The 22,770-nt window shown below is 38.3% G+C and overlaps 1 protein-coding gene and 1 long non-coding RNA gene across 3 annotated transcripts in view; one reads left to right on the top strand and one right to left on the bottom strand.

Moving 5' to 3' along the window:
- CDH13 (cadherin 13) overlaps nt 1-22,355 on the top strand; it is a 433,519-nt gene extending 411,164 nt beyond the window's left edge. Inside the window, exons 12-14 of one of the 2 annotated variants that reach the window (XM_042876979.1) lie at nt 2,366-2,599; nt 3,157-3,372; nt 16,667-22,355. In XM_042876979.1, coding sequence (XP_042732913.1) covers nt 2,366-2,599; nt 3,157-3,372; nt 16,667-16,674 — 458 coding nt within the window. In that variant the 3' untranslated portion in view covers nt 16,675-22,355. Of the gene's footprint in view, nt 1-2,365; nt 2,600-3,156; nt 4,115-16,666 lie in introns of those variants that run through there. The other variant, XM_042876978.1, reaches the window with a different exon arrangement.
- LOC122183186 lies at nt 13,178-15,675 on the bottom strand. The gene is made up of 3 exons (XR_006180137.1): nt 15,559-15,675; nt 15,051-15,139; nt 13,178-13,271 (listed from the first exon to the last, which is right to left on the bottom strand). It is a non-coding gene; the product is annotated as an uncharacterized LOC122183186 (long non-coding RNA).
- Nucleotides 22,356-22,770: the final 415 nt, after the last annotated feature.

Raw genomic sequence — 22,770 nt, 5'->3', positions numbered from 1 at the left:
GTTCCAACTATTCGTTTTCACCAGGAATGATGAGTTATGACAAAATGGGAACCAAGCTCTTCTGAAAGGATATTCCTGAGGGTTACTGGACTGAGCCCTTTGTGTCTTGGTTTACCCATTAATTCTCCTTTCAGCTGCAAAGTTTTACTGTAAGAATTAGTTCTATTTCAGGATTGAAATATGCTGAAGAAATCTTTCATTTCAAAACTAGAGCTGTCTAGAGATCAAGGGATTTTTGAGTGTTTCTTATTTCAAAAGAATAATACTGTCACATTTATAAAAGTCATATATTCCCAGTGGATATATTGTGACCGTATTTCCTTGATTCTTTTTTTTTTTGTTGTTGCATTTTTTATGATGTGTGTTAACAAGCATCAGCTTACGACCTTGACATTTGCTTATTTTTCTTTTGGAAGTCTTCATAAATCAGCAAAAGATTTTGTTTAAATCATTAGAAATAAAACAGCCAGAGAATAAGTCATTGAAATGGACAGAAGCAATTTCCTTCCTCCCTATTTGTGCAGAATAGTTGACTGGCCCATGAGCCATATGAAGATAGGGAAACATTAACGTGGCAGAGAAAATGCAGTCATATCTGCATTTGACAAAATAACAGTACATTCATAATGCTGTTGGCTTCTTAATTTCAAAAGACGGATTTTAATATTACTGACTTCAGAGAAAGATAAGAAGGACAGTGCATACGACATTATCAGTCCAGTGTGGAAATAATGCATTCAAAATTAAAGACAGCAGTTTAATTAAGCGCATGAAAGGCTGGCTTTTATGATCATATTTCAAATACTCGAATGTCTTTTCATCCATTCTGCTGTATGACTTTACTTAATAATATATCAAGAACAAAAAATGTATTGGAGCCTTTCTGCAAATTCAATTAGTCCAATAAAAAGCGAAAAATAATTTCTTTTTCATTAAAAAGAACTCAACCCTAACCCTTCTGATGACAAAGTGAGAGATGAGTGAGAGGGAAAGCTGAAGAACTATGAAAATTCTGCCTTTGTTATGCATTTATGTGTGCATGAAACAGATGAAGTGTCACCATCAGTATCATTTGTTATTGAAAGGACTAATTGCACACTGTTACAGTTAGTAGTTTATCAGATCCAGACCACAAGGTATTTACTTCTCTCTTAGGATGCACTCTTGGTGCAGGAGCAATTCTGTAGTTCATTGGGCTGCACATGAAAGTGCTAAACGTCAAACTACCATGACACGCTGCACTGGTGCTTTACAGGTTAAGTACAACCTGTTCAATTCTTTCTACCTGCTGAGGGTTTACAGCTGCGGGAATTGCAGAGATCATAGATGGTGTGTTGTAAGCCAGTAAAATGAGCATCACAAAATGACCCTTCAGTAAGTGCAGCATTTCAAATGGGAAATTATTAGACATGGTAAACTATACAGGAGGAAATGTGCATTTAGAAAAAACTGAGATCTGTCAAAATGATCTGTAAGGGGATCTATAATAAATAAGATACTGCGCTTTAGAGTGGAAGCAGTAGGTTACTGGCTCAGCTGTGGCACACACCTGTAGTGACTGAAAGCTATTAGTACTTGCCAGATCCTCTCTGACCTCCCTGGAATGAGGTGCTAGCATCAGTTTGGCTCCCAGTGGGCAGCTGTCCCTTTTGCAAACACTGCCAGTGCTGCAGCTGGTTTGCCAGTCACAGCCTCGGCACAAATGTTTGTAGTGTATTATGGTGGGTAAAGAGCAGCCTCACCTCTGATGATGGCTCCTACAGGTCGTGGCTGAGACAGGCTGGCAGATAATTTGAGAAACTGAAACTCCACCACTGACACAGGGTGGCTCAGGGTAAACAAAAAAAAATCACATTTTTCTGGAGTTGCTTGCTGATAGGTTCCACGGTGATGTAACTAAATGGGGGCCTAGATAAGGGTTACTGAGGAACAATCTGCTCCTGTTCTACTTATGAGTCCCACTATACAAATTGTCTCCCCTCTTCTGTCATTTTTCCTCCTATTTTTCTCATCCTTAGTTCTTTTAATACTGCACTGTCTATGCAGGAGATATTTCCCTCTATGATTCTCTCAGTATGCATTTATGAACAGATTGTCCCAGATATCTATTCATGTCCTAATCTCATTTTGACTTCAAAATACTCTCCTTAGAATAATTGTCCATACTGTGGAGAAAGAGACAGACCGCCTTTTGAAAACACAGCAACAATTTACAACATTAACTCTTCAATTTTAAAAGCAATAATTCTCATGTGACAGAAGAAAGATGTATAAAAATTATTTTCCACGGCATCCATGCAGGCACAAATATGATAAATGTTTGTGGAAGGATGATTTAATAAACTCTTGTTTGCTCTTCATATAGGTAACCCTCCTGCTACAGGTACAGGAACTTTACACATCACCTTGGAGGACGTCAATGACAATGTCCCATCCCTGTACCCAACACTGGCAAAAGTCTGCGATGACGCTAAAGATCTCAGAGTAGTGGTACTAGGAGCATCAGACAAAGACCTCCATCCCAATACAGATCCATTTAAATTTGAACTGAGTAAGCAATCTGGCCCAGAAAAGTTGTGGAGAATCACGAAGCTTAACAGTAAGTCCTTTACTTTTATTTTTCATGGTTTATTCCTTCTGCCTCTGCACACTCACCTGGGCAGCAGATCTGTGGATCTGAAGGTGCATTACTTGCCTTCACTGCCTTTTCAGTCAAACTGGGGAAGTAATTAAACAGCTTCACCTGTGTTTCCTTCCAAGAAGGGATTTTTCCTTTGGCAAATAGATAAATTCTTCTCTCTTATATTGCTTTGGGCATGACATGCCTTAGCATTTGATTAGTATATTTGTTTCTACAGTAATTTCTGCCAATAATCTGTAGACCAAATAATGTATTTAAACAAAAGGGACTCTTGAAAGTCGTTCTTTTGATGGGGCTTGGAATATATTTACAGTGAGTTCTAAACACCTGAAAGAATTTCTTTAACTGCCTGTTCTTACTTCACATGCAATTCAATTCTCTAATCTTTCCTTAGAGTACTCATTTTCCTTTTAATTTCCATGAGTAACTATGGCATGTCTGATACTGTTTACAAATGCTTCTTCTTACCCAAATGACCAATATTTGACTATTTCTCACCTCCTTATCCTTTGCAGATACTCATGCCCAGGTTGTCCTGCTTCAAAACCTGAAAAAGGCCAATTACAACATCCCAATCTCAGTGACAGATTCTGGAAAACCACCTCTGACTAACAACACAGAACTGAAATTACAAGTGTGTTCCTGCAAGAAATCCAGAATGGACTGCAGTGCAAGTGATGCCCTTCATATCAGCATGACTCTTATCCTTCTTTCACTCTTCAGTTTGTTCTGTAAGTCTTTTTCTGAAGTGTAAGCAATGAACGTTATTTATCCGCTTGTTTTTGCGCTATAAGAAACCTTACCAACAGAGAAGTTAACTTTATTTTTTCCCTGAGGAAGATGCTGTACAGAAGTAGGAGGGGAGGGATTTTTCACAGTCAAAAATAGCAACAAATGCCGGGTTGTCAAATTAAGAAATAGAAGCAATAATTCTAGGAAGAATCAAAGAGAATTAAAGCTAGCATATGATAAACTAAGAAGTACCAGCTGTAGTAACAGATTTCTGAGATGCTTTCTTTCATCTCTTCCCACTTGAATTCAATTCAAAAGCAGAAACTGGAGATTAAAAGGTGTTCTTGTAACAATAACTGTTCTGGGTCACCATGAAAATGAGTACCGTCTGCTTCAATCTATTTGTCCATAAAGTGTGCAAGCAATTGGAACATAAGGAACTTATTCAAGGTTCTGGGCTTAGAGACACTTAAACTGATAACCAGAATAGCAAGTCTGTGTTGAGGGAGAGAGAACTGATGCAGAAAGGAAGCTTCTGCTGCTTTAGAGAAAGCTTTCTAAAAGTCTTATGAAATTCCTAATCTGAATTAGGAGTTAAAAAAAGAAATCTCCAAATGACTAAAAGAGTAGGAATTGAAACTACAGAATTCTAACATCCAACCCAGATGTGTCCCTGGTTTGCTTTGTAACAGTTTTCAGCAAGTTTCAGCAAGTTTCAGCAAGTTTAACACGCTTTTATTTCAAGTTCCTTATCTGCTGAAAAGGAATTGCTCTATCCTATAGCTATGGTAGAAAATCTATAATTCAAGGACTATTACCATCAGATAATGTTAGTAAAATGCATTGTATGGTGAATTAACTCCCAAGCCCTGGTGAAAGGCCTTATATTCTTGACGAAGTACAGTCTACCATTAGGCAGAGATAGAGGCCAAGACAGTTTACAGATCTGAGGCTTTGTGCATGCTTGATTACGTATCTTCTCAGGTGGATTTTTCCTATAGTATATTACTTTTATCTCAGAAGGTTAGCATGAAGGTTATTGTGAGAGAACTAGCTAATGTTTGTGATGCTCTCTGAAGACGAAAAGGACTATGTAAATGCTAAGTGAAAATTCCCATTCTTCTAATCAGCAGCATCTGGCTTTGGTTCAGTTATTCTGGGTTTAGTCAACTAGAAACAAATGCAGACTTCAGCTGTTAGAAGTAATATGTTAGAAATATGTGACAGTACATGACAGCGTTGCATCAGTGATATAAAGATGCAGCCCATTGCTTCAAATGCATTCTCATTACCTCGTCGTAAATGTTGCTGTTGCTGTGCTAAACATGACTTTCATCACTGGGCTAACGTTCCTGGACATGATTTGTACTTGAACTTTATTTACATTATTGCATCAGCTCACACTATAAGGTAGAGAAAAGCATTTTGCTTTTGAAAGCATTCATGTTGCTGTTTTCTAGTCCCCAGTTATATTAAGCGATTAAAAAGCAGTTCCAGGTTTTGTAAGCTGCTCTTTTTGACTACAGATCTTCTCCAGCTGAACTGTGGGCAGAATGTTGGCCCCTATGATCAGAATGGTGCACGGTGCTCAGACTGCTAAAGGGATTCCCCCTCCTACTGTAAAAGAATAAGTAGTGCTGAATTGTATTGACGTGTCTGCACAGTTTCCTAGTGCAATGAGCCTCTTCACAACCTTAGAGTTGTAATTTTAATCCAAGAGTGGAGTAAGGTTCTGTACATAATCTTCCAGCAGTTTGTTCAGTGCTGTGCACGGTCTGTTTTCTGAGCAAAACCAAAACAGGGATGGGACGTTGCAGGTGAGTTGAAGGGACAAGGAGGGAAGGATCTCCTTGAGACAGAAGATGGTTGGTACGTTGTTTTTGATGATGCATATGAGAGCATTAATTCTCTAGTTAGGCTTCTGCATAAAGAGACCTAACCCTTGTTGCAGGACTGCATTCTTTTTTTGCTAAAATTTGCACCACATAGTTGTGTTATGGGTTCATCCAGTTATACAGGGAGGCTAGTACTCCATGTCTGCTACAGACATCTTGTCATGCTTGTGCAAAGCCAGCAAGCATAGCAATTATTTTTCTCAGGTATAGATGACTAGATGGAGACACAAAAGAATGGTGCCAGGAGCCAGTTTAAATAATGTGGTTCTGTATTTGAACTTGTATAAAATGTGCTGATATCACTGCATTTCAAATTCATTTTCAGACACAGTTCTTTTATAACTGTGATTAGTTCCATCACAATGTTTTGTCTAGTCCAAATATTTATCAGAGTAATCAAAGATTACGATGCCATAAAAACAAAAAGAACTTTAGTGCTTATTGAACAGATGAAATATCCCATTTCTAGTGGTAACTTATGGGTTTAATTTTTGCAAAAGCCCTTATGAGGCTCAGTTTGCTCCCAGTGTTTATCTTTTATGAGGCTCTTGTTCTTAGGAGGTAAATCCTTCAGTCAAACGAACTTCGTTATTTGTGCCAAAGTATGTCTTTTTGTATTTGACATCTGGTGTGAGGATAGATAGCCCCATGAAAGAGCTGTTCATGGCGGAAGTGCCCTGCATGAATCTCCTCCCTATACAAAACATATTGGTATTATCATTTAAATGGTATGGTTATTATCTACATTTGGAATATGTGCTTCTTTTGTAAGTCACAGAAGAAGACGTGGCAGATTTCTGAAGTAACTGAGCGTAGAACTGAAGAGTCTGATTAAAACTGTAATGCATGCAAAAAGTACCACCTATTCTGTAGCCACCCACAGTGTTCAGTATACTGAGGAATAATGAGATACAGACTACAGAGGTGCCCAGAAGCCCTTGGAAAGGTAAATGTACTTCAAACAGGAAAAGCTTAGGAGCTCTTTTCAGCCCACATAGGAAATGCAGGATACTGAAGTATATGGGCAGTGTATGTTGTTATTCCAGAACAAAGCAGTAAGACATTTGGTGGTATTAAAAGATGGCAGATACAGAGTTGACTGGGGGGGGGGGAGGGGAAGGCATCTTTGTATACTGTGCACTTACACTAACATAATATTTCTGAGAGTTGCTGAACTGAAGCTGGCAAGACATATTGTTGGCAGATACAGGACTGTCCAAAGTTACAATAGTTAATGCTAATAAATATTGGAAAGAATATTAAATCTCCTGTCATTACTGCAGGCACCATGTTTCAAACAAGACTTAGTGTAACAGCATCTTGTCCTTTGTCAGCTTTTCCTAGCTGCAAATAAGACAGGACCAATTTGTTTCAGATACAATTTAGAATTTTAGTAATTCTAGAGTAATAGATATAGAAATAGTAATATTCTTTAGTAATAATAGAGTGAGGAGAAAGAACAGATAGGGTTCAAATGTGTTTCCTAGTGAAAGAAAAGAACTACATAAATCAGTTGCTTGAGCAGGAGAAAAAGAAGGTATGGTATGGAGCAGGTCTGGTGCTGGGTCTGAGACTGTCCATGTTGTTCCTTACTGCTGTACTGTCTCAGTTGTTGGTCTGGTTGTTTGGGTGTTTGTTTTTAATGTGTAGTGTTGTTTTTGGTTTTGGTAATCTGACTGGTGGACTACAAAGGTACAAGTTAACTTGAACATAACAAGCAAAATATTCCATTACTATGAAGAGAAAATAAGGTTAGAGGCTGGGGGGGAAGTACTGCTATGAAGAAATTAGATGAGCTGCAAGTCTCTGCACCGGAATTAATTTGCTAAACTGAGGGTGAAAGGCCTCAGGTGTGCTGAAAAACAGGAGACTTGCACAGATGTCAGTGCTGTGACTGCAGACATGCCTTAAAGACACTCCTGAATTTAACTAACTTACTATTAATTGCCCTAACTTGTCCTCTTTTAATGCCTACCCTTCCTTACCATAGTATTTTTCTGATTTGAAGAATACAGTGATAGTGTCAACAGACAAAATGTTTGGTTTTTCTTCTTTGGAAGTCAGTTTTAGTATTAAGTCAGTCATTACAAACTTTAAATGGTATTAGCAGAGTTGAATTTATCTGAACATAGAGCTAGAACTGCAGCGTTCTCTTTGTTAGTTCGTTTCTCAAAGCAATAGAAGCACCATCTGTATCTCTTGTACAACCTATGTTATTTCATGCAGGAACATCAAGTGATTCAAGACTGAAGCAATGCATTCTTGAATGGCATGAGACTAAAACAAACCACAGGAAGTTTCAAATGGAAAAGACTTTTAAGATCACAGATCTTTCAATTTGCAAGCCTATTCTGGTTACCTGCAGATTCACTTTTCAGCCTATATTGTGTGTTAGTTGGCTGAGTTTTAGACAATCACACAGTACAGTTAATTCTTTTAGAGTGGAACCTTCTGCCCACTCCTCCCCCTGCCTCAAAAAAAAAAATTCCCATTTCACACAGTGCATCCATCACATGGGTACCTAAAGTAGTAGCTAATTAATCCTACCCAAATAATTAAAAAAATACTGACACTGATTGAGTTCCAGGGCTATGGAGCAAGAGAAGGATGGTTTGAGGGTAAAGGGAGGGTAGTCTGTCTTGATAAGAGTCTCACTTGTAACACATACATTTGTGCCCAGTCTTCTAATTTCCCTGCAGGTGTACTCTGTATTGTTGTGCACTGGGCTTTGGGAGCCCACCTAAAGTTAATGGAGCTTGAAATGGCACAGAAGTCCATATGTACATATATAATTGGAGAGAGGATGTTTATATACCTACTCATGTAGATACGACAAATAGGAATACCTTCAAATTATACATAAACATATTTAAAATGTACTTAATGAGATTAAATTTTACTGAGTCAATTAGGTGGGAAATGGTGTTTTATGCATATTTTAAACCATCCAAACATGTTCTAGAAGTATAGCTTTGGAAAAAAAAAACCTACCACACTTTAAAAGCTGTGTGTTTGGAATGTAGAACAGAAAAATATTACCAGCAAATACAGCTACTTCACTAAAAGCTGTAACACTGTTTGTGATGGTCATTCTGTAGACATGAAATGAACATTTAAAGAGATTAGTCTGATTGACCATTCAGTGGCATGAATTCAAATGAACATTTTATGTTTTCATTTTCTCAGTAGGAACCATTGATATATAATAGTTTGTTTCTATTCAGAAGAGCTTCTTAACATCAGCTAAATGTGTTCTGGAGTGGACTATGACTGAAAACTAGAACTGAACAGTTGCCCACTTCAATTTTTTTTTTTTTCTGTCTACAATAGCAGCTACACTTTTTGTTGTTGTTTTTTAATTTCTTTTAACTATCATCTGTTCCCTCTGATAGTTCCCTACCTCATCACATCCCAACACCTCACATCCTCTGCATGCTTACAGCTTGCTATTTACCTGTATGTGACATTGAAAATCTGACTGTGCCTAAGGGTTAGATGGTGTTGCTCTTCCTCCTCCTGCTCCAGAGTATTTCAGACCTACATCTTATAACCCTGTCTTATCCATACACACAGCATCTATGTGTCATTGGTTAGTATTCACAATTGTCCTGCTTACAAATTCCTCTTCAAATTTTTTTGATACAAAGCCTGGTAAATTTCAGTGTAGCCAAACTTGACAGTTTTCTTTTTATTTCTTCTCTTTCACGGCTTCAAAGCATACTATTTTCCACTCATTATTATTCTTGCTTAATAAGAGTTTCTTTTAGATGTTTCTTTTAGTATTTCAAGCTGGGGTTAGGATACACCTGCAGATCTGAACATGTCTGGACTATCTAGGTTCATGTTCAACTTATAGTAAACTAACCTGTGCTGCTGTGGAAGTTGAGATCTGTCTGCCTAAACAGTTACACGTTGCCTACAAGTTTGCATAGGTGGTTTTTTTTAATGCAATTTATTTTCAGTATACATACAAAAAATTAGACTTGTTCAACATCACTATTTCAAAACTGTACTTACTTCACTTGCTGCATATTTTCAACTGTTCAGCTAAATTGATCAGATTAGAGCATCACAAAGTGTATTTCCAGACTGCAGGTAATCACCTCTCTACTTCTTTTGCTTTTAGTGAACTGGCAAAGAAAGGAAGTTTGTTTGCTCTTGGTTAAGCAAAGGTGACATAGTTCAAGAAAAGCATCCAGCTAAAATCATACTTTAAAAAAAAAACAAAAAACAAAACATTGACAGTATCTTAGTTGCTGTATCACAGAATTTACTGCACCGTCACCCCCAATAAGATGCATGAAATCCACGCCAAATAGGAATTGTGCAAGATAAACATAGTTCTGCACTAAATAATAGAATAAGACATGCTTCTAGAACTTCAAAGCAAACGTAACTAGCCTCTTAGTTAATGAACCTTTCTCTCAGATAAATGCTTGTTAGTACTACACATGCACATACATTTTGTGTGTCACGAGGGCAACCCAGTGCAAAGTTAGTGAATGTGAATACATGACAAGGAGAAGCAAAAAGAGGGATTCAGTAGTGAGCAAGGCTCTGAGCAAGGCTCATGTGAGAAGTTACAAGAGTTAAGACTGCTTTGGTGTAAAATCAGTGCTGTTCCACATCTGCCTGTATAGTATTATTACAAGTTAGTGTGTGAGACTCCAGGAAATATCAGCTGCTGGTGTCAAACAGATACCCTTTGAAAATGACTTCTGCCTGAGCAACCTTTTCCCCTGTGCAAGCTGATTAGTTTGGACTGGCATGTTTCTCCCCAGCCTTGCCCATTTTGGCTAATTGCATGGCACATGCAAGGATTTTAGCACAAGTTCAATACTGACATTGATATATGAGCGCCTGCTGGAGCTCTGAACAGAATTTCAAGGTACTCATTCCACAAACACAGCACTAATACATACAGTGTTTTTCCAATCATTAAGAATTTTGGAATCAGAGGAGATAATTGGATTCCCACTTATGTTTGACATTACAAGTGCAAGTTTTCAGGATGAACTCATCTACTTTGTAAAAATGTCTATACTTCTATTACTGTTCAGTGAGATTACAAATTTGCTCTAGCCACAAGCATATTAAAAATGGATTTCTTAATTGCTCAAGTAAGATTGTACGTTATCTGTCTAAGGACAGCACTTACGGCCTTCCTAATTCAAAGAGATTTGGCATGAAGATCCCTGTCATTCTCTCAGAAGACAATTTCCAGGAAGTCACAAGTAGTGACCACTGGAATTTGTCATTTCCATCAACATACAGTCATACCTTGGAAGAGGCCACAGGGGAATGTATCTACTTAATAATTATTGTATAGAAATGTACAGTATAATATACTTTAACAGCATGTGGTGCAAACACTGATGCTACTGGTATTGAAATTTACCTATGTCAAATCAACCAGTGATGTACATGAAAACTACTTCTGTTTTTCTAAGTTCTACATGAAAGCTATATTAATAACTGTGTATCTAATTAATGCCCTTTTATAGATGCTAAAGTAAGGAAAGAAGTACCTGAATGTTGATTAACTGCCTAATCAGAAACATGGTTCTGATCTCTTCTACCATTTTTCCATTACCCCTTTAACATTACTGAGGTTTCGATAAAGTCCATGATGTAATGCAGACTTCTAATTAAGCAAAGATTAATGTAATATTTCTGATGAGAAGGTAATTAAAGGAAATCTGAAGAAATGGAGCATGCCTGACTTGAACTTCAGACTCCAGCTGTGTTAACTTTCTTCATTATGTTAAATGAAAATTAAAGGATGAATACATCTTGGGTAAAGTTCACTCCTTCACAGAGGGTCACCATGAAACTTAAATGCTTTTAACTTTTATAAGGTTTAAACTGCAATTTAAGAAGCACAGTCTGTGTAATGGGAGAGGTGGAAGGGAGTGATAACTCTGGACTCAAGAGGTACACATCTTTCAAAGCCTTCAGATCAATCAATTGTCTTTCTTTTTTTTCATACAAATCAGCATAAGGGATAAATCTTAAATTAGTCCACTGTGGAGTAGACAGGTGGCCACAGTAATTGAAGAAATCAATATTATAGACACTTACCTTGCATTAGTTGACTTCCTCCTCTTTCAACTTTCAAAGCAATTCAGTATCCAAAACCCTGTGACTAGATGATTCAAGATTTCAGTTCTGTGAAGCCTGCCACCAACTTCAACTCTTTTAACCTTTCAAACACAATCTACGTCAGTTGACTTTAGTAGGAATAAAAAGGGTATTTTTTTTCCATCTTACCATCATGAATCTCCCTACTCCAAACTGCATACTTATTCCTATAGCATTATAATTCTGTATTCCTATAGCATTATAATACTCCAACAAAGTAAGCACAGTCTTCCAGTGCTGAAGTGTTAATGCCAACAAACACCATTCATTCATGATAATGAGCAATGGTTTTTTTTATCTGAGACATGTTAACCATAACAGTAGTAATTCAGACAGCATGCACATAACTGAAGATTCCATCATTACCTCACTATTTGGCTGTTTTATCTTAAAAGGAACATAGCTTGAATGCCTCTCTCAGGTGTAGAATAGGTAAAGTAGAAACCTGTGTGATTAAAAATGGGACAATCACATTAGAGGCTTCAGTGAGAGTGAAAATGAGTTGTATATAGTTATGTTAGCTTTATGCTGCCTGTGCATTCCCCAGGTACTCTTAAGGCAGAGCAGGTTGGCTGTTGGCAATGTAAGAACATGATGCATGTGCCATCTTTCTGGCTTTTGTATCTGCAGCTATACACAGCAAATCATTTCTTGTTTTTAAGGTGATTTCTGTCTACCTACAACACATGACATGTACTTATTACTAAGAACAACTACAGATACACTGATGGTATTTACTTATGATACTAATAAAATAATTACTAAGCGTTGGTGTGCAGATCCAACCTGCCAGGTATGGGCTTACCAAGCATTAAGTCCATAAAGGAGCTAGTTAGCATAGATTAACAAACATGCTCCTTGTACACAATGTTGCACATTTTATGCTCATAGTGTTCCTTAAATATCAGCATCTTTTATGTGCTGTTGCCAGCTACAAACAGTAAATTATGTGTGGCATAAAATAGACAAGGAAAAAAAAGAAAATAATGTTGAAGTCTGTGAGTAAACAGCTGAAGCCTATAGCCTTTAGATTGGCTGTTTAGGTATGAGAATCAAGAACTAGCATTAATAATTTGGCAGCCTTTATGTATTTCTAGAACTTTCATTTGGTTTCTCATCATTGGCAAAATAAAGAAAAAAGCAAGCAAAAAAAAACTACCATTCCTATACAGAAAACAATGATGAATGCTGGCAATCCAGCTGGGTAAATAAAGTGATTTGAAATATGGACCAGATACTTGATCGTATTTGCAGAGAATTTGTAGTAGAGCAGTTATGTTATTTCAGTAAATCTGCTTGTATTTGTCAGTGAGTTTTCTGCACAACACTTTGGTCAATCTTGATTTCTGTAGATTTTGTATTAAGGGAGATACTGGCCAGAACGCTTGTCCAATATCACCTGATATGACTATATGTGAACATCTTTAGCTAGTAAGTTTGTAACTGATAAGCTCTGATATTAACCACAGAAACTAAAAGTCAGCCTAACTTCAGTATTGGCTGCAAGCAATTCTGTATCACCACTGTGTGCAGTAGAAAGAACAAAGATGGATCTGGTCTTGAATATTCTTATTGGACCTATCAAAGTTGAGTATCTGCAGAAATTTTACAGCCCATATTTCTGAATATTGAAGCTACTTTAAAAATACAAAAGCAAAATGTATGTACTAACCTTCCAAAACCACGTTTAGAATAAATTGTTTCAATAAACTTCTGTTAAGGCTGGTGAAAGCGCTGAGCTGAGTTCATAGCAGGCTTGGCACCCTTTGCAAACTTCAAGGTTTTTGTTGATGCGTCAAAGGAGATGTTAAGGAGAAAAGCATTGATGCTTGCAGGGAACTCCTCCTACTACACAGGAAAGCCTGGAAACAAAAGCATGAAAATGTTTCCTTTGAAACAAAGTCAACAAAAGTTGGTATCACTGACTATGAATAAGAAAAACCATTCACACAGGGATGATCAATGAACATGCCAACAGGAAGAAACCATGAAGGAGTTACAGTAACAGAAGCATCAGTGACACAGTAGGAAAATGCTCTGTACAGCAAAAGACTGGCAGGATATGAAGCACAGTACCTTGAATTTGTCAAGGGCTGTGAAAAGATGTTGCAAACCTGTTAACCAAGCACAGCCTGGATAGATTTTAGCTGTTTGGATGGCTAGAGACAGCCCTTTGGGATGATGTGTGAGAAGGAATTCTCTAGATTAAGACATAACCTAAATACACAGACCTAAGAAGGAGATCCTGTGACAAAAATGCTCTCTGGTCTATCTCAGTTTTTAAGCTTGAATAAGAGGCAGGGTGATGGTGTTGTCCAGAGCAATCAAAGAGAGAAAAAGAAGGGGAGTGCTTTAGGGGAAAGATTTAAGAGCTCAGTTTTAGCTGTGCAGAGCTGTCAGCTAAGCATCAGAAGGGTATTCGGAGCCAGAGGTCAACATTTTAGTCTAAACAAAGGAAAAAAAAAATGCAGAAAATGCAAGATCTCTGAACTTCCAGCACTGAAGTAACCACTGAACACGTATGGATGGTGTCACGGAAAAGACAAAATAGGGAAAGAAAAGGTTTCCCCAGAAACCAGGGATGGAAGGATTAAAACAGAAGGACACGCAGAATTGATTTAAGATGCCATGGGAAGATGAGAAAAAGGTGTCATCACGGGAGCCAAAGGAAGCATCAGATTTCCAGGCATGTAATTCAATGTATCAAGAGAGCTGGCAGGTCAAAAAGGACAAGAAAAGTTGAGGCAGGGATTAGAGTGCTTCAAGATGTGAGGAAGAAAAGAGTGAGGATGGTGTTTGGAGAAACAAGCAGAGAGAACCAAAAGTATATTGTGTGTATGTGTGGGAGAGAGGGAAGGTAGCCTTCAACTAGTACAGGAAAAGAAAACCACATAGCTGAAGCTGAATGAGCTAGTTTTAATACATAGTTTACTCAGGAAAGACAAGATGTGTGATAAGGTACTAACATTCATTATATCTAACAACATGATGTAAAATATACATGCTTTTCTTGAGGTCTGCTCATAAGCCAACATATATTGCCCTTTATTTACAAGCTGTTGGTGAAACAGTCACTGGCTGCTTGAATGTGTGTGATACTTATAAATTCCTTGCTGACAAATTTCTCAGAAGTTTCAGCCTATGGACTATACAGAAATTCAGTGCTACAGCTGCTATTCATTCATCACATACAAGTGCCTGTCCTTAGCAGAGAGACCTCCCGGGATTCAGAGTAGCTTTGCTGATTCAAAAGTTAGTGTTATTTCTTTTGAGTGAGGCTCGAACAAAAGCCCTTTAATGATGATAAACTTCACTGCAGCATAGAAATACTACTTTTCAGCAAAGTCCTGAACTTAGGCTTTCTGCTATCCCAAGAGAAAAAGCCGTTTATGAGAATCTAGCAGCAGCCAATCCCCAGTCCAAATGCATTCAAACTTTGGCACTCGTGCTTATGAAGTTCCAATACAGAAGTCTGGGTTCTAATTCTGCAGCCAGACATTTTCTTTGTGCAACAACACCCCATGTCAAGCAGTTTCAGATTTTATCCTGCTTGGAAATCTCAGTGGCACTTCTCGCTTCAGTGATTCCCACACATCAGTCCCTCTGTGGATTATTATGTTTGTTTAATTTGCTCTGCTGACCTTTGTTTAAGAGAACTGAGGAAGGACAGGCTGCTGTGTGCTCTCCAGGTGTTTGTCTTGCTGCACAGCCGATCTGGACAGGCTCCGCCCTAGGTGGAAGAATTTAATGTTTAAGTCAGTTCAAATAATGCCAAAACAATAAGAAGAAACAAAAGGTAAAACAGCCTTATCAATAATTATATTAAGCTTTATTTGCCCCAAAAGGAGAAGCAAACGAGTGAAGATTACAAGCTGACATCTCATAATGACCACTGTGGTACTGTTTTTCCTGCATCTGTGACAGAATTATAGGTACTTCTTCATTTGAGAGTAAAATGCAACATGTACTAGACAAACATTTCGCATTTCCCGAGTATGTGTCAGTTTTGATGTGCATATCTGACTTGTCAAAGTCATTCACCCATCAGCAGACAGCTGTTTAGCCATTTCCAGGAAGGCAGGGCTCATCACACACAACTAACTTGGGAATGCAAATGGCATCCCTCTATGTCCTTCCCCCAGCTCTTACTGAGAAACATGATGTCAGAGAGTAAGGGATACCCTGGGCTCAGCTGTCCTGGCTGTGCTCCTCCCAGCACCTTGTGCGCTGCAGACGCTCACTGGCAGGGCAGCCTCAGAAACAGGAAAAGCCTTCACGCTGTGTAAGCACTGTTCTGTAACAATTATAACACAATTGATTTTGTTTTCAGTGCTGTTTTGATCACAGATCCAAAACATACCACCGTATTAGCTGCTGTAACTCTATCCCAGCCAAAGCCAGAACAACCAGTAAACCAACAGTGTGCCATCAGAAATTGTACTTGTTTGAGAGGAGCCACACCGGCATCAATACCAGGCAAGCTCTAAGCTGAGCTCCTGAGAACTTTAGCTCTGTATTCTGCTAGTATCAGCCGTATGTGTTTTCAATGCAAAGCTGAATATTTGCAGTTCAGTAGTGTCCTCGTACTGCCAAATGACATTGGAGGAAAGAAACCCATTAGCTCCAACTGTTAGATTAGTTCCTAATCTTTGGTTTTCTATGCTTATTTACTGCCTTTGTATTATTGAGGTGCCCATTTAAAATGGGAACGATCGTTCAGGTTATGCTACCTTCACTTAAAATAATAAATAATTTAAAAGGTTAGACAATAAAGGTAAGATTTACAATTCTGTAGCAACGTCAATGAAATATGCCAGCTCTTTTAGTCCTGCTATAGTTATATAACACATAAACAGATTGTTATGTTTAAGAAGACGTCTGTCTGCTCTTTGCTACTCAGTGTGCATATGCAAAGGAAGCCCAGTGAGAGTTTACTCGCGCTCTTGCACCAACATAAGCGAACAAGCTGCCAAGTGGGGAGAATTAGGTTCTAACTCAAGATTTATACCCAGACTTCTGCACTACAACTTCCTGAATGCACCACAAAGGTCTCAGAATGCTCCAGGCGACATACTGGGGTTTCCTCCTGGAGATCTCTTTCTTCACAATTAATTGTTCCTAAACCTGGATAATTCATACTGAATTGCTGATAAATGCCCACGTTCTCCATCAGTAATCTGGGGGAGGTAATAAGACAAAAAGTTAAAAGATTCTGTGATCTGCATGGCAATAATCACACTCATTTCCCATCGTTTAGGTCTGTAAGAACTCCTGACATTTGAAGCTGTCCTACCGAGTTGCCATGGCAACGAGAAAAAAGAAAACGTCAGATCTGAAGACTGCAGTTTACAGTTACTGTTCTTCACTACTAGGCCTCAGTTGCTCCAGATTCAGTTTAATTTGCAACCTCACTTTATCTGTCCGACTATACATTGGTGTTTGACAGCCTCTGCCCTAACTTCCATTTATTAATGGATTCCTCTTGCAAGACGCAAGGTTTATGCGAATTTCCACTGAATGTTAAAAGACCATGACATCTAAACTTGACCTTTGGGGAGAAGAAAACAGATTGACTCCATTTTTTTCTAACTGTTGACTTGTTGCTATTCAACTGTTCAGAAAATATTTTGTCTGTGGGTTAGTATTTGTATATGTATGAGTGTATGTATATATATATATATTTATATGGAGAGAAGAGTTATAGGACTGGTTTAGCTTTTATAAAATATTCATCTGGAATGTGCAACTGACAAAGCAGAGTAATACAGCCACAGATGAATCATAACTATTCGACACGGCTAAACCTACTGTACTTGCTGTTTATAGTGTGGCCAGAAGGAGAGCCTATTGCAGTCATACCACTGAAAAAAGCCACTTTGTTGACACCAAATAAGGCAGGCCCAGGGCTCTGCAGCATCACTTCTTGTACCTCAGGTTCAGCAAACAGGAAATGCAAGTCCCCCTGGCTTGCTTCTGATCCAGACTTCTCACCCTATGCCCCAAAACTGAATTTAAGACTCAGCAGGAGCACAGCTCTTCATCTCAGTGCTGGAAGGGAACGCGAGCTCAGATTTGTGAGGCAAGGGGAAGCACTCAGCGCAACCAGCACCATATGGTCACCACCTACAGCAATGGGACATGCTGGGCTGATTTTAAAGGGGCTAAAGTCAGCTTCCTCTATGCTCTTGCAGATAATTATTTGCTGGGGCAGTTTACAAAATTTAAGTCCTTTGCCAGTTCTGCAGACAAAGTAGGTATTGTCTGCATATGAGAAGCTGATTGTAACAGCAAAATCAAGGTGCTTCTCAGAAGCACTGGCCTCTCTCTCAGCCTCTGCACAGCTCTCATTACACGTATCAGTGCAAGGAGGAAAACAGATGCCCTATTATCTAAGTGTATTCACACATATCTATAGTTTTGAATATATATATACATACATACACGTGTACACACAGTTTCCAGTTAAGAGTAACAAGAGCATTTCTTTGTGTGTGTAAACTTACCACACTTGTTTGCAGACATGGGGAAAAAAAAGGGTGTTCGTTACATATGACTATGAATCCTTTTTTATTCTGTGAGCATGTAAGGTTTAAAAAAAAAAAAAAAAAAGAAAAAACTTAACTGTATCAAGATGATCATCTTGTTAATAAATTGTAAATGATCCATCAAAGCTCACACCAAATTTTTATAAAATTAACACAAAAAAAGTATACTAGTAACAGACTGTGGCTTTTATTAGAGCTTGCCAGTAACTAGGGTAAGGTAAGTGTCTTAGAATATTTTAATAAACTTGCTTATTTAAAGTTTAAACAAGAAAGCTTCCTTATGCAATAGTACTTTGCAGCTGCATTCTTTAGTTAGCATTTTTACAGTACCTATGAGTCATACTGTATGTTGTCCTTACTACAGTGAAATTATGAGCATATCTTCCACACCACATATATGTTTCAATAGTAAAGTTTTTGGAAGCATTAAAAAGTCCAAACATACACTGAGTTTTCCATAACGCTACATTAGATATTAAATGTGTGTTGGTGGTTAAAAATTGCTGTACAATAGCTTTTCTCTGACTTCCTGTATTGTACCAAATATGACAACCGGTTTTTGTTTGTTTTTGTTTTTTAATCAAAAGTAATAACAACGGCAACAGAGGGAAAAACCAGTTTGTGTTGTGAACTTCCCTAGCGCTGTAAATTTCCTGGTAAGATACAAGCTGCCTTCACACAGAAACCAATTCTTTCTTCCAGTGACTCCTGCAGTCCTGCCCAACTGGAATCTCCCACTGACCTGGCTTCTCTAGCAGCAGCTCTGCGTGTTTCACTCAGCAAAGCAGTGCTGTAAGGTGAGTGGGAGCTTCCATGGAGCAAGGGCTCCAGGAGCAGGCAGCCAGGCAGCCACAGGCATTCCAACGAGAAGTGCCTGATCTCAGACATGAACATGGGCGTGCTTCTAGCTTGCTTTCGTCGCCCATACCTCATAGCAACCACGGGCTGCTGCTCTGTCATCAGCAATCACAGCTTTTTAAAAATAAAATTTTTATGCAAAGTTTTCAAAAGGAAAAACCAACGAATGCATAACACCACTGGATTTTCAGAATACATGTTTAATGAACGAATCCAAATAAACCCAAAGATGAACTGCACCCTCTGCTTTAATCTACAAAACCTCTATCTTGAATAAAAGAGATTATAATATTCTCCCCCTGCAAATGCTCTTTTTCTACTTGCTTTGTTCCTCTCCCTTTCCAGCAAAACCCACCTCTGGAAAGGCGCCCATTGACATTAGTATCATCCCTATCAAGTACCAGATAAAGATACCCTTTTCTAATTTAAACCAAGGTTCACACAGCATTTGGTGAATCATTCCAAGGGCATCCAAAACCAAGAACAAAGAAAAATTTCTTCTGCCTGGAACTGCACTAACGATGGGAAGACTTTTACTACCAATCTGTCCCCGAGGACAAGAGATCTTTCTTCTCGGATAATGCTGCAACCTTTTGACATGTAGAAAAGTCAGTGCGATGGCTGAAGCTCTGAATCGAGATGCATCAAAGCCTTCACTCACCAATACCACTATTTCTCCAGACAAACTAAAGCCTCCCAGCCTTTACAGTGCATCTCTTGGCCTCTGACTGAACTAATCACTGGACTACCTAAGCACACAAAGAGAAGATGAAGCTGCCGTGTTAATGTTTCCTCTGAGAAACCTGAAACCTGTACCTGAGAACCAACCCTTTTTTAACAAGCAATTGTGTCACTTTCTGTGGCAATATACAAATGAGGAACCACATTAGAATTTGAGTTTTCTTACCCGAAAAAGATCGTGGGGTCAGGCTTAAAAAATGATTCTCATTTCCTGTAACAAAAGAGAAAAAATAATGTATTACTTTCTCACAGCACTATGAAAGAAACACAGAAGTTGCAAAATTTGTTTATTTTTTTGTTTTGTTTAGCACTCGTTCAGCCAAGCTTGCTGGGTTTGTAATACAGCACTTATTTCCTACCTTACCTGCTTGGTCACTACAACGTTTATGGCAGTTTTTGTATGTTCGCAGACTTATAGTGCTGTCTGGAGCCAGAAAGGCAGGGAAGTTGATTTTCCTTTTGAAACACGCATAAAACGTCTTGTGCAGAAGCCATTTCACTCACAAAACTATCTGCTGTTAAAACACAAATTGGGCATAACGTTAATCAGTAAGAGTATATTAGCAAGGTAAAGGTCTCCTCTGTGGTGCACTTGCTAACTGAATGTGTACACTTCATGCGTGTGCTTGCAATATGCCTACGTGCTTTTATGAATGTACATTTTGTTCAGTAACTGCAGGACTGAAGATTAAATCAAAGGAAAACCAGCTGAATTTCCCACTGGTTAGCAAGGAAAATTAGCTGTGAGTGGAAGCCTGACTATTACACTTTCTGAGCCCTGTTCTCATCCCACTTAACACTGGTGTAAATCAAAGAGCAACTCCATTACTAGAGTTGTTTGCACATCAGTTAGTGACGCTTAAACAAAAACGTTCACTTATACCTCCCCACACAGTGGTTTTACTGATGTGCTGCAAACAGTAAAGCAGCAATATTTGTCACAGTATCGTTGACTGCTTATATATAATTGAATGTTTGTCTTTTGTGACATACAAAGAAGCCTCCAGCCCAGATGCTTCCCACAGAGCACTCACTTCCTTCACTGATGACTTTAATGGGTCCCCAGGGAACCCAACCCAATTTGATTTAACCTCTATTTGAAACGGCTGTGGCCTGTAGTCAAATAATTTGTCCCAGTCTCTCGTGTAGTCGTTTAAGTTAGGGATCCCTGCAATACAAACCTCATTTATTAAATCACGGGCTTCAAATTACATCATAGGGACCTAGCTTAAGTGCTCGCTATAACAGAGTGAGCATTTGGAGTTATAGTAACAACTCTTACATCGTTGGTCCTTCCTTTGTGAGGCTTCTTGTTGAGACACTAGAAGAACTGCCAGTCTTTGTCTCAGCTGCTTCCAGTACACAGAATTTTGTACACAAGTAATTTTTCGTCATTAGTTATCTAAAGACCAAGTTTCTTTTTAAATGGATTTAATAATGACTCATTTAATTAAAATAAAAGCCACAAGATAAATGATATTAAACAGTTACATCATCTTGAGAACACCAAGTCTAGGACAAAACTCTGATCCTATCTTTCCTTTCCTACATCTTCAGAGACTCAACTGTCTGAGAGATACACTGTCCAATGGTGCCAAAAAGATAAATAACTAAAATAATTTTTTATCAATTCTGTGACCTACAATATTTAGGGTTAACACGCAAAGTATTTCAGCAGTAGTTGCAACAGCTACTCTATTTAAAGCAGGTATAGCTGACTGTTTTACTTTGTCAAGCATACAACCATTGACTACACTGTTTTCACATCAGGATATGCTAGTTGGTTTGTATTTGTCCGAATGGAATGGATATACTCATCCACTCTTGGTGGAAAGTTATTAGTTGCACAATTGCTATGTGTGTGTATATATGTAGATATATAGAGATATACACATACATATATAAATATATATATATAATATATGCAGGTGGAGACTAATACAACATGGGGACTTGAAATAAGCTCTTTAATCCCATGAATCATGGATGAACACAAGTTAAGGAACAGCTTGGGTGATGTATGCTGAACCAGTTTCATTTTTAAAAGGAAAAGAAAGAAGGAAAAAAATAACCCACAACCAAAAAACCCCCGCACTGAAATCCAGGCTTATTCCAACTCTCATGTTGTACTTATGCTAACCTTTAGTTGTCCTCGCTTAATAAAATTTGTATCATTTGAAGATATTTATAATTGTTTACTGATTCGTTTTTAGTTGTCTGTGTATAAGCTGGTCATCAGTAGTGAAAATGGGAGGGTTTATAGCCAGAGTAACTGCATCACCCTGTTTTCAATGGGACAGCTATTCAGGAAAGTTTCATTCAACATTTGAACATTGTACTCCTTCTCTGCACCAAGAAGTGACCATATTTGATGATTTGGGGCTAAAATGAATGTAAAGACAGTTGTGTATGTACATGCATGCACATCCTGTTCAGGACTGTAGAACGAGAGCATGTCTGGTGAACTCTGATGGTGAATTCAGTACAAACAAGCTGTGTTGTTACTGCCATTTCATAACAGTCTGCCCCACAACAATCTCTGACTTACCACCAAGAAATTTTTTATGTTTTTTTTTTTTTTTTTTTTTTTTTTTTTTTAAGCTCAAGCAAGGAGAAAAATATTTTTGTTTGATTTTCAAAGATACTTATTTCAGCTACTTTTCCAGTTGTTTCTTTGGGCCCTAGTTGCTGAATTGCTTGCTGTTTCTGAGGTGTAAATAAACGTTTTGATTTATGACGTGGTTGCAAAGAAACTTGTAATTTATTTGTGAAATGCTCAAATAAAGGATGTATGGGCTTTTACTTTTTGTCTGGGCATAGACCTTCCTGATGTAATACAGCAAGACCAGAGGACTACAAAATGATCCTGAGACTGTCAAAGGCTGGAGTAGCCAGAGCTAAGTACAAAAAAACTCCCACTCTGCTCTACACAACAGAGATGAATTGTAGCCTTCATCGTCATGCCACGTTTGTAGAGTGACAAACTGGAGGTCAGAGAGGTAAATAATATTTGACCACACAGGAAAGTAGCAGTACATTATTCAGCATCTATTCAGCTACCAGTAATGCTACGCTTTGCCACACTTTGTAATAGGAGTTGCACTGAGCTGACCTGGGTCAGACATCCCTAGGCTGGACTGTGCACAGAAGCTTTAATGGATTTTTCTTGCACTTCCTTTCTGCTTCACCTGGTCACCTTCCCCACCTACCACCATCA

This window comes from Lagopus leucura, unplaced genomic scaffold (genome assembly GCF_019238085.1).
Source record: "Lagopus leucura isolate 7727_CA_CO unplaced genomic scaffold, USGS_WTPT01 Super-Scaffold_100017, whole genome shotgun sequence".
Taxonomy (NCBI): Eukaryota; Metazoa; Chordata; class Aves; order Galliformes; family Phasianidae; genus Lagopus; species Lagopus leucura.
This window is presented reverse-complemented; position numbering and strand designations above follow the sequence as displayed.